This window comes from Macaca mulatta, chromosome 7 (assembly GCF_049350105.2).
Source record: "Macaca mulatta isolate MMU2019108-1 chromosome 7, T2T-MMU8v2.0, whole genome shotgun sequence".
In the NCBI taxonomy this organism is placed as follows: domain Eukaryota; kingdom Metazoa; phylum Chordata; class Mammalia; order Primates; family Cercopithecidae; genus Macaca; species Macaca mulatta.
The window spans coordinates 130,331,401-130,343,940 of NC_133412.1; the positions used below are offsets into that span (position 1 = coordinate 130,331,401).

Below are 12,540 nucleotides of genomic sequence, written 5' to 3' on the forward strand. Positions count from 1 at the left end.
AAGAAAAAAAAATCCCATTTACAATAGCATGAAAAAGAATAAAATATTTAGGAATTAACCAAGGAAGTAAAAGACTTATACACTGAAAAAACTTCAGAACATTGCCAAAAGAAACAAGTAAATGGAAACATAGCTCGTGTTTAGGGCTTGAAATAATATTGTTAACACGTCCATACCACCCCAGGCAATTTAGAGTCAATGCATTCCCAATCAAAATTCCAATGGCATTTTTCACAGAAATAGGAAAAAAAAAACACTAAAATTCTTATGGAACCAGAAAAAATCCTGAATAGCCAAAACAATTTTGAGAATGAACAAAACTGGAAGCATTGTACTTCTTGGTTAGAAAATATATTATACAGCTACAGTAATTAATGCAGTATGATACCGTCATAAAAACAGATACACAGCCCAATGGAACAGGATACAGAGCCCAGAAATAAATCCATCCATTTATGGTCAACTGCTCTTTAACAAGGGTGCCAAGAACACACAATAGGGAAAGGATAGTTTCCTCAATAAATGGTGCTGGAAAACTGGATATCTACACACAGGAAAATGAAATGACACCTTTATCTTACACTACACCAAAAAAAAAAATCAACTCAAAATGAATTACATTTAATATAAGACCCACAACTATAAAACTAGTAGAAGAAAACATAAGAAAAAAGTTTCTTGACGTTGGTGTTGGCAATGACCTTTTGGATATGGCCTCAAAAGCAGAGGCAACAGAAACAAAGACAAATGAGATTGCATCAAACTAAAGAGTTTCTGCACAGCAAAGGAAATAATTAACAGCCTATGAAATGGAAGGAAATATTTGTAAACCGTACATCTCAGAGGGGTTTAACACTCCAAATATAGGAACTCAAACAACTCAATAGCAAAAAAATAAATGATCCAATGATTAAAGGCAAAGAACCTGAATAAAAATTTTTGAAAGAAGACATAAAGATGGCTAACAGGTATATGAAAAGGTGCTCAACATCACTAGTAATCAGGAAAATGCAATCAATTATCACTTTACACCCGTTAGGATGGCTCTTTTCAAAAAGGCAATAGATAACAAGCATTATCAAGAGTGTAGATAAAAGAGAACATTTGTACACTGTTGATGGGGATGTAAATTGGTACAGCCATTATGGAAAAGTATGGAAATTCCTCAAAAACTTAAAAACAGAGCTACTATATGATCCAACAACCCCACTTCTGATTATCCAGGCATACCTTGTTTTATTCTGCTTCATTTGATTGTGTTTCACAGATACTGTGGTTTGTTTTGTTTGTTTTTTTACAAGTTGCAGGCTTGTGGCAACGCAAGTCTATCAGTGCCATTTTTCCAACAGCATGGGCTCACTTTGTGTTTCTGTGTCACATTTTGGTAATTCTTACAATATTTAAAACATTTTCATTACTGCTAAATCTGTTATGGTGATCTGTGATCAGTGATCTTTGATGTTACTATTTTAATTGTTTTGGGTCACAAACCATACCCATAGAAGACAGTGAACCTAACTGACAAATATAGTGTGTGTTCTGATTACTCCAGTTAATGGCTATTTCCCTGTCTCTCTGCCTCTCCTTGGGCCTCCCTATTCCTTGAAACACAGTAACATTGAAATTAGGACAATTAATAATCCTACAATGGCCTCTAAGTGTTCAACTGAAAAACGTCACATACTTCTCACTTTAAATCAAAAGCTAGAAATGATTAAGCTTAGTGAGGAAGGTATGTTAAATGCCAAGATAGGCCAAAGTAAAAAACTTCAGGATCCAATAAAAACAACATTCTAATAAGGATGAAGGCAATATGTAAAAATAATTTTTTTTTTATCAAATGTTGTAGCAATATGGTGGAATTAAGATAAATATTTTTCTTCTCTACAAAGTATTTGCATGCTGCTATAATATGGTGTTTTTATAATTTTAAAAAATGCAAGAGACAAAACCAACAACTTGCCTGTCAATGCCAGTATCCAATTTCATCTCCATTTGTTCAATTATTTCTTTTTTCTTCTGAAGGCATTCAGATAACTTAGGAGAAGAGCTATTGTATATTTAAAATGGAAAAAGAGTCATATTAATAATATGAGATTTTCTGAAAGTTTTTCTTACATCGATGTGTATTACATTGTATCCATTTATAAATACATCCATATACATGCATTAATATTGTTAACAAATCCAAGAAGCATATAAGAAGCAAAGTAATTATTTAGCATTCACTATGCCCAATTCATTATAATAGACTAAGGAAGAGGACCACTTAAATTTGTTATTTTGATCTCTGAGGAGACATCTCTCAAGAATATAAATGTGACTTTAAAATTGTGGAATTATTTGGTTTTCTTTATAAACAAATATCTAGTGTAACACCAACAAAAGCTATAGACTAGCATCACCAGAGTTTTAAGAATACAGTAAATCATACTATAAAATTTGGAGGGAAACAGCCAATCCACTTGTATTTTTAAAAACCTGACAATCATATTTGCCTTCTGAATGCTATCAGAATGTCAAAACATTCAAAATATTAAGAAATAGGCAACCCTAATAATTGTGTGAATTCTCTGCTATGTGGTATAACAGATCTTGAAAAGTAAATTTCCTTTCAAAGTATGACTCAGGGATTACAAGTGACTGTTATCTTTGAGACTGTTTCTGGACTATTCTTGGCATGTCAGTGTTTATAACAAAAAGTCAAAAAATTTTATATGAATATTTTTCCTCTTACATAATAGTGCTAAAGAGAATTTTGTAAAGCATGTTCACATATACACCATCTTATTTGATTCTCAAATGTTTTATAAGTTCACATAAATTGATATGAAGATATAAACCAAACTTTACTTAATGCCTCATTAAAATCTGTCCTATTAATCTTATAAAATTTTTTGTATGTCTTTATAACAAGTGGGTACATGGACTTTGTCTATGAGATCTTTTAAAAGATGTCAAATTTGCTGAGTTTCACTAAGCTGGAGGTCCTCTTTCACATGAGATTTCAGATTTAGGTTTGTGACAGATTAAATCTTTTGAAATACACCAAAATTAATAATATAGTGGAAAGAGAAAACAGAAATGCAAGAAGAAACAATATTTAATGTTTTATTTCCTAGGAATTTTTATATTTTTATTTCATTCCACTTGTCCAGTCTGACATTTTTGTGAACATGTACTTTTTAAATTTAATGAAAATACACGTAGAATATTATGTAGAATGCTGTAACAGTCACTGAAATATCAATGAAAATCAGATAATTTGACTAACCTTATTAGTGGCATAAGGTGATCATTAAACTGTTTGTCAAAAAGATGAAAAATAGTATTGGCCTGTTGCACAACATCCAAAAAATAAAGATTTGCATTCCTAGAATCTGAAGAGGGAATTCCTAAAACCAGAAAGCATACATATGTTAGAATCATCCTTGAAGAAATTCATCTTGGCAACAGAAAAAAAGAATGTGGTTTTTAAATCTATAACATAAATGAAACCACTGTTTTAATACATCAGTAATGACTTCTGTGGACAGAAGAGGAAAATCAAGCTAAGCTTATACTAGTAAAACTCATCCAAAGTTATTTTTACGCCCAATGTTCACCATCTATCTACTTTGCCTTCATGATTCACGTGAGCCATGAATACATCTCCACATATTTCTTATAACCAGGCCTCTTTATCTCTGATAATAGTTCGAATAATTCTCTCATTGGTCTTCCTCATTCAAGTCTCTTTATCTTTTATCCTAGATACTGCTGCCATAGTAATATGCCTAAACTGACACATTTCACTTACGGTACTCTACACTATTTTCTCAAAAATACTCAAAATGTTCTATCTACAGATTACATACCTGATTTTATTCTGGAATTTATTCAGAATAAAATAAAAAGGGAATCAAGCCACTCCATATTCTGACCTCAAAATGTCAGCTGACCTCTGGATTTCCATTTCCTCCTTTTTGTAAAGAATAACAGATGAACTCTAAGGTCCTAGATGTTTATGTTTCTAGCTAAAAAGACTTAAGAGACTAAAGAAAATATGCATAGCTAATGAGAAAATACAGGCTTGATTACCTAGAGTTCTTTACAGGACAATGATTTTTTTGTCTTAATAATGGAAAATAAAGGTGTTCCCCTCCCCCACCCAAGTAAAAGACAAGATTACCAACTGGTAAGAAAACTGAAGGCTCCAATAACAAATAAACTTTACAAGAGAAAAAAAATCAATACATATGTAGAAAATATGAATCATTGTTATTAATGAAAGACATAAAAATTAAGGTAATACTGACGCACTTTTTTTCTTTATAGGCATCAGAACTCAGCTACGATGTATGTTTTTAACCATGAAATTAAAATTTTTAAAGAATATTCAATAATTACAGAAAAACTGGCACACACAAACAGTCCAGCAGTGGCATAAGTTAGTAGGAAAAGAAACCTTTAGGAAAACAGTTTAAATCAAAACAAAAAATTATTGAGAGGCTGAGGAGGGAGAATCGCTTGGAGTCAAGAGTTCAAGAACAGCCTAGGCCCCCATCTCTACAAAACAGCAAGACCCCATCTCTACAAAAAAAGAAAAAATTAGCTGGGTGCAGTGGCATGCACCTATAGTTATAGCTACTCAGGAGGCTGAGGCAGGAGTATTGCTTGAGCCCAGGAGTTCAAAGTTGCCATAAGCCATGACTGTGCCACTGCATGCTAGCCTGGGTGACAGAGCGAGACTCTGTCTCAAAAATAAAAATAAGGGCATATCAAAATTATTATATATACACACTGTTTAAAATTTTTTAATCCCTTACTCAGTTTTATTTTTCTTCATTGCACTTTCTAATCATTTGTCTATCTTCTCCATAAGCATGTAAACTCCACAAGTGCAGGAGTAGGCATTTAATAAGCATGTGTTAAATGAATGAATTCTGGTGAGTGGAGGCAGGCATTAACAGACAAAAATTTCATTGTGGTAAGTGCTATAAAAAAATTTAATGCAATGATAAGATAATGAGGATAACTGGGCTGGGAGAAGAGGGCTACTTTAGCTACGGTGATCAGCAATGGTCTCTCTGAGAAGATAACATCTTAGCTGGGATCAGATGACTGAAAAGCCAGCCACGAGAAAAGCTGAAGCAAAAGGATTTTGGGGATAGGGAAATACCAAGTGCAAAGAGACTAAGCAAGGAAAAACAATGAGGGTCAGAGTGACTGCTCAGTGAGAAGAAACGCAACGAGAGATGATGAATACATACCAGGCCAGATAAAAAGTCATGCTTCTCTAGAGTTTGCTGTTGTTTTCCCCTTAAGAGTAATAGGAAACCACTACAGAGTTTTAAATAAGGAAATAATTAAACTGGCTGTTACATGAAGTCAGTAATGTGGAGAGGCAAGAATGTATACAGGGAGACCAGTTACAAGTTGTCAGAGAAAATGGTGTTTAAATTAGGGTGGCATCAGTGAAGATGGAGAAAAGTACATGAATCTGGCTTATGCCTGGAAGTATATTAACAGGATTTGCTGATGGATTGGCTATCAGGATTGATTTCTGAAAAGGAGGAATTAAGGAACTCCTGGGTTTTGTTGGGGCTTGAGCAAGTGGTAAATGATTAGTAATGCCTTTCAAAAAACTGACATACACTAATCATGCATATTGGTAATGCCTTTTAATGACATGGGAAGAATGGGAAAGGAACAGGTTTAGAAGGAAGATAAAGAGTTTCATTTTGGATATGTTAAGTTTGAGATGACCATTAAACAGATGAAGCAGACAACTGCATTAATGAGACTGGACTCAGGTCATTATTATGCTACTAATACTAACTACTAAGACCAAAAGACCAAAAGCAAAATAAGAATTTTAATGTGAATCTATTTTTTTCCAGACTTAGTTTTTAATACTTCTCTTTCTAAATCTAGATTACTCAATTCCCCAATCAGAACTGTTTTTGCCTTCATTTTTGTTCCTTGACAGCATTGTAAGACATTGTGTCATACATTGTAGTGACTTAGGTAGCCTATTATTCTATTATGCCGTATGTAAACAATATGAGAGAACCATTCTGTATAGCTTTTAGCACCTGCCAAATCTTTGCATTATAAAAGCTCCAACTTCATTGCACTGAACTGAATTTGACAAACAGAGATGATTATACGCAAAACATTATGCATATAGTTTAACCAAGCAGGATCAAAGGAATTTAACACAAGTGTAACACAAATATACTTACCAGCAAGTCCTGTTTCCAAAGCATAATCAATATGCTCAATACATAAAAATTCCACAAGAATGGTAAAAATTCTGAAGGCATTCCTTGGTAAGTCAGAAGGATCAGAGAGCTTAAAAACAAAAACCAAACAATTATCACTCCTCAAGTCTACCTTTTGAAAATGCCAATTTTTTAAGCAATTTTTTATAAGATGTAGTCAGTGTTTCAGGTATCAAAATAACTCACAGCTCCCCCCATACTGCGCATGCATGCACAAACACACATACACACAATTTTAACGCTCCATATTTGCCTATAACTCTCCTGACTTAGAGCAACGTTTTTCAAACTTGGACTGCAATCCAATAGTGAAATCCAAGTACACCTTCATAAAATGTATACCTCCCCCATTTAAATATGTATACACAGGGCTAACGTGTAAAACGCATTTCTTACTGTGGGTCAGAGGTTTGACAGCCACTGACTGAGCAAAGAACAGTCTAGTAAAACTTAGAACAAAAAGAATTCTTTGTTTCACTGGGGAGTGGAGATGGAAATATTAATAATAGATGCACCATAAAATATGACTGGCTCAAATAATGGTTTTATCATTTCCTGACTAAGTGAACCTTTGAGATGTTATTTAACCCCACCATGCCTCAATTTCTTCATTTGGAAGATGGGAATAATATTAACAGTACTTACATTCTAGCCTTGAAGTGAGAATAAAATACGAAAATAAGCGTAAAGTGTTTTTAGCACAGTATTTGCACATAGTGAGCTTACAATATTCATTTTGGTGCTGCTGTTGCTGTTAAACTAGCTATTTAGTAAAATAATTATTAGTTATGCTGGGAAAATAAAATCCTTTTTTAACAGAAAATTACTCGACTTCTTATAATTGCTTTCCATATTATTTATACATTGATTTCTGCTTCTGTCAAACCTATTTGTAGTCTTCATTCACGTATTCTCTTGGGGTTAATACTTATTACCTGATGTATTAAATTAGAAGTTGATAGGAATTCTATAACCCCCTTTGAATTCCCACTGATTATAATTTGGTATTACTCAGCTTCCTTCCTGGTCTTATTAATAACTACCCCAATCTTTACCCCTCCTTCATCAGTCTCTCTACTCCAATATTCACCCTCCTCCTCTAATCACTGATGCACAAAAAATGCTCTTACTTTCTTCACAAGCCATTCTTACACTCCTCCTATTTACATCCAAACATCCATGAATAATAGACAGAAGAGGCAGATGGAAAATTGGTAAAGATATAGAAGACTTGAAAAACATAATCAACTAAGCCTAACTGACATTTATACAATACTCCATCCAACAACATCAGGATATATATATCTTTTCAAGTGCATACAAAAAAGATGGACCATATTCTGGGCTAAAAGAAAACCACAAGTCTTAATAAATTTAAAATGGGTTCACATCATACAAAGTACATCCTCTGACCACAATGGAATCAAATTTAAAATCAGTAACGGAAAGATATCTAACAAATTCCTAAATATTTGGAAACTAAATAACATATTTCTAAATCACGTTTGGGCCAAAACAAATCAAAAGCAAAATTAAAAGGATTTGAACTGAATGCAAATAAAGCACAACATACAAAAATTCTGGGGATGCAGCTAAAGTAGTATTTACAGGGAAATTTGTAAAACAAAACACCTGCATTAGATTAGGACAGAAGGAAGTTCTCAAATCAATGACCTCAAGCTTCTACCTTAGAAAACTAAAAAAACAGGGGGGTTGTGGTGGGGGGTATAAAACCCAAGTAAGCAGAATAACAGAAGTAATAAAGAGTAGAAATTGATGAATATAAAACAGAAAAACAACACGGAACAATTAATGAAATCAAAAGCTGGTTCTTTGGGGGGAAATAAATCAGTAAAATGAATAAACCTCTAGCCTGATCAGAAAAAAAAAAAAAAGACATAAATTACTATTAGGAAAGTGGTCACACCACTACAAATTCTACAGATATCAAAAGGATAAGAAAATATCATGAATATAATTTTATTCCAATAAATTCAACAACTTATGTGAACTACACAAATGCTTAAAACATACAAACTACCAAAGCTGACTTAAAAAGAAGTGGATAACCTGAATTGTTCTGTATCTACCAAAGAAGTTGAATTTGTAGTTTAAAATCCTCACACACAAAAAAATTCAGGCCCAAATGACTTCACTTGTGAATTTTACCAACCACTTAAAGAAAGAAAGAATTCCAATTCTACGCAAACTCTTCCAGAAAATTGGGAGGGGTGGTGGAAATATTTTCCAACACATCCTACGAGGCCAACATTACCCTGATTCTAAAACCAGACAAAGACATAAAAAGGAAAAAAAGCCAGGCGCGGTGGCTCACACCTGTAATTCCAGCACTTTGGGAAGCTGAGGCGGGCGGATCACCTGAGGTCAGAGATTCAAGATCACCCTGGTCAACATGGCGAAACCCTGTCTCTACTAAAAATACAAAACTCAGCTGGGCATGGTGGCAGGAGCCTGTAGTCCCAGCTACTCGGGAGGCTGAGGCAGGAGAATGGCTTGAACTCGGGAGGCGGAGGTTGCAGTGAGCTGAGATCATGCCACTGCACTCCAGCCTGGGTGACAGAGTGAGACTCCATCTCACAAAAAAAAAAAAAAAGGCCAATATCCCTCATGAACACAGATGTTAAAATTCTTTACAAAAGTTTAGCAAAACTAATCCAACAATATATAAATATGACAAAAGGTCAAAGGTCAATTGATGACCAATTGGAGTTTATCAAAGAAGGAATGCAAGGCCAACATTTGAAAATCAACCACTATAACTTACCATATTAACAGAATAAAAAAGTTTTGCACAAAATCTAACATCTAATCCTCACAGTTAAGTAGGATAAAATAATTTTCTCAATCTGAAAAAGAACATCTATGAAAAACCCAATTAGTATCATACTTAATGGTGAAAGACGAAATGATTTATTCTTAAGATCAGAAATAAAGCAAAGTGTTCACTCTCACCACTTCTATTCAGCATTGTACTAGAAGTCTGGCCAGTGCAATAAGGCAAAAGAACAAAATAAAAGACATCTATATTGGAAAAAATAAGTAAAACTGTATTTATGGGCTGATAATATGATAATCTATACAGAAAAGCCAGTGGAATCTACAAATAAAAAAAAAAGGCAAATAGAACTAATAGGTGAGTTTAGTTAGGTTGCAGGGCTGAACCCAAAAGTATCTGAGACAAGTCTCAATCAATTTAGAAAGTTTATTTTGCCAAGATTAAGGACATTCCTGTGACAGAGTCTCAGGAGGTCCCGCTGATATGTGCCCACCTAAGTTGGTAAGGGCACAGCTTGGTTTTATCCATTTTAGGGAGACATGAGACATCAATCAATAGGTGTGATGTACACTGGTTCTGTCCGGAGAGGCGGGACAACTTGAAGGGGTAAGAAGGTACTTCCAGGTTACAGGTAGGTAAGAGACAAACAGTTGTATTCTAAGTGTGATCCACCCTTTCACTGAATATACAATTTGCATGTCAGAGGTGGGTAGAGGAATAATCACTTATACCTTAATCTGGCTCAGTGAATCTACATTTTTACACAAACAATAGGACAGAGGAAACAATGAGATATGCATTTGTCTTAGGTGGGCTGAGGGATGACTTGAGTTCTCTCCTTTGTCCTGCAACTGTGAAGACAAGCTATCAATTTACATTGCCAAGGTGAAATTCAAAAAAACTGTTTTAGGGGAAAGATCTTGAGGCCCACAAGGAATTTCCTTATGGATATAAGAGCAACATAAAGAAATGAATTGTATTTCTATATACTAACAACTAAGTTAAACTAGAAATTAAATATAAAATTTAAAAAGACCATTTACATATACTATAATGGCATCAAAATATGTCAATTCTCCCCACATAGAACTACGGAGTCAATGTAATTCCAACCAAAATCTCAGACTTTTTCAAAAACGGACAAGCTATTATAAGATATAATACAAAATGATTTATATAAAAATGTTAGAGGACTTACACTACCCGATTCAAGACTTATTATAAAGTTACAGCAATTCAGACAGTATAGTACAGGCATAAAAACAGACCAATGGAACAGAAGAGTCCAGAAACAGACCCACATATAAAAGGTCCATTGATTTTTTGACAAAGGTTCTAGAGTAATTCAGCCGGGAAATGATAGTTTTTTCAATAAATGAAACTGAAACAACTGGATGCCTAATTGTAAAATTATGAACTTTGATTCACAATACTGTATAACTTAACTCAAAATTGATTATACATCTTAACATAAAGCCTCAAACTATAAAACTGCTAGAAGAAAACACAAGAGGAAAACTTTGTAACCTTTGGTTAGGCAAAGATTTCTTATATGACACCAAAATCACCATCCAGAACAGAAATGTATTATTAAATTGGATGTCATCAAAATTAAGAACATCTATCCTTAGAAATACTGATGAGAATAAAAAGACAAGCCACAGGCATTAAAAAAAATGTGCAAATCACATCTGATAAATTGTAACAATACAGAGTGCTCAAAAAATAAGAAAACACATGACTGATTTAAGAATGCACAAAAGATTTGAACAAACACTTCACCAGAGAGTATATATTGATGGCAAATAAGCACATGAAAAGATGTTCAACATGAATCATCACTGCATTAGGAAAATGAAAACTAAAACTATAATCAAATATCACTACACACTATTAGTTTGGCAGTTTCTTAAAAAAAAATACCATATGATTCAGTAATACCAAGTATTTTTGAGATTTATTCATGTTGATACATGTAACTCTACTTCATGTATTTAAATTGTTGTATAGTTTTCTACTGTATGAAAAACACCAGTTTAACAATTCTCTTTTTGATAGACACTGAGAGTTTGCTTTTAATTTTTCACCATGACAAAAACTGCTGTTATGATGTTAGACATATCACATGAACCTATGAGTTTCTCTAAGAAATTGCCAAATTAATCCTCAAAATAACCGTACCAATTTCACTCCCGTTGGTGGTGTGTGACAACTGCTATTGCTCCACTTCCTTAACAATACTTGGTCATCAGACTTCTCAATTTATCCCAACCTAATGAAAATGGGATGGTAATTCTCTTATTCTAAGTTGCATTTCCCTATTAGTGAGTCTGAGTATTATACTAGTGATTTATATTTCTTTTTTGCAAACTGTGTATGTGTATCTTTGACTTGTTTTCTATTGATTTATATTCACATGTATAATTTAATTTAGTCTCAATATAAATGTAGATTATATACATCAACATAAATAATTAAGACTGCCTCAACTCTCAATCCACTACTTAAAAGTCATGTATTTCAGTTCTTTATTTGCAAAATAACAACCTCACAGGGTGGTTATATGATGAAATAAGTTTACATACATATATATATACACACACACACACATCCCCGTATGTAAACTACATACAAACAAGATACACACACACACACACACACACACACACACACACACACACTCCACACTCTCTTAAACGCTTAGAAGAGTATCCGGCACTTCTCAAAAGAAGACATTTATGCAGCCAACAAACATGAAAAAAAGCTCATCATCACCGGTCATTAGAGAAATGCAAATCAAAACCACAATGAGATACCACCTCATGCCAGTTAGAATGGCAATCATTAAAAAGTCAGGAAACAACAAATGCTGGAGAGGATGTGGAGAAATAGGAATGCTTTTACACTGTTGGTGGGAGTATAAATTAGTTCAACCATTGTGGAAGACAGTGTGGTGACTCCTCAAGGATCTAGAACCAGAATTACCATTTGACTCAGCAATCTCATTACTGAGTATATACCCAAAGGATTACAAATTACTCTACTATAAAGACACATGCACACATATGTTTACTGCAGCACTACTCACAATAGCAAAGACTTGGAACCAACCCAAATGCCCATCAATAATAGACTGGATAAAGAAAATGTGGCATGTGTATACCATGGAATACTATGCAGCCATAAAAAAGGATGAGTTCATGTCCTTTGCAGGGACATGGATGAAGCTGGAAACCATTATTCTCAGGAAACACACACAGGAACAGAAAACCAAATACCGCACGTTCTCACTCATAAGCAGGAGTTGAACAATGAGAGCACATGGACACAGGGAGGGGAACATCACACACTGGGGCCTGTTGGGGGGCGTGGGGGGGCTAAGGGAGCACTAGCATTAGGAGAAATACCTAATGTAGATGAGGGGTTGATGGGTGCAGCAAACCACCATGGCACGTGTGTACCTATATAACAAACCTG

General features: G+C 34.1%; 1 protein-coding gene across 2 annotated transcripts in view; it reads right to left on the reverse strand.

Annotated features, from left to right (window-relative positions):
• EXOC5 (exocyst complex component 5) overlaps window positions 1–12,540 on the reverse strand; it is a 62,750-nt gene that overhangs the window by 9,549 nt on the left and 40,661 nt on the right. For both annotated transcript variants that reach the window (XM_028850247.2, NM_001261248.2), the window contains 3 exon segments: window positions 6,228–6,336; window positions 3,275–3,395; window positions 1,964–2,050 (listed from right to left, as the gene is read on the reverse strand). In XM_028850247.2, coding sequence (XP_028706080.1) covers window positions 1,964–2,050; window positions 3,275–3,395; window positions 6,228–6,336 — 317 coding nt within the window.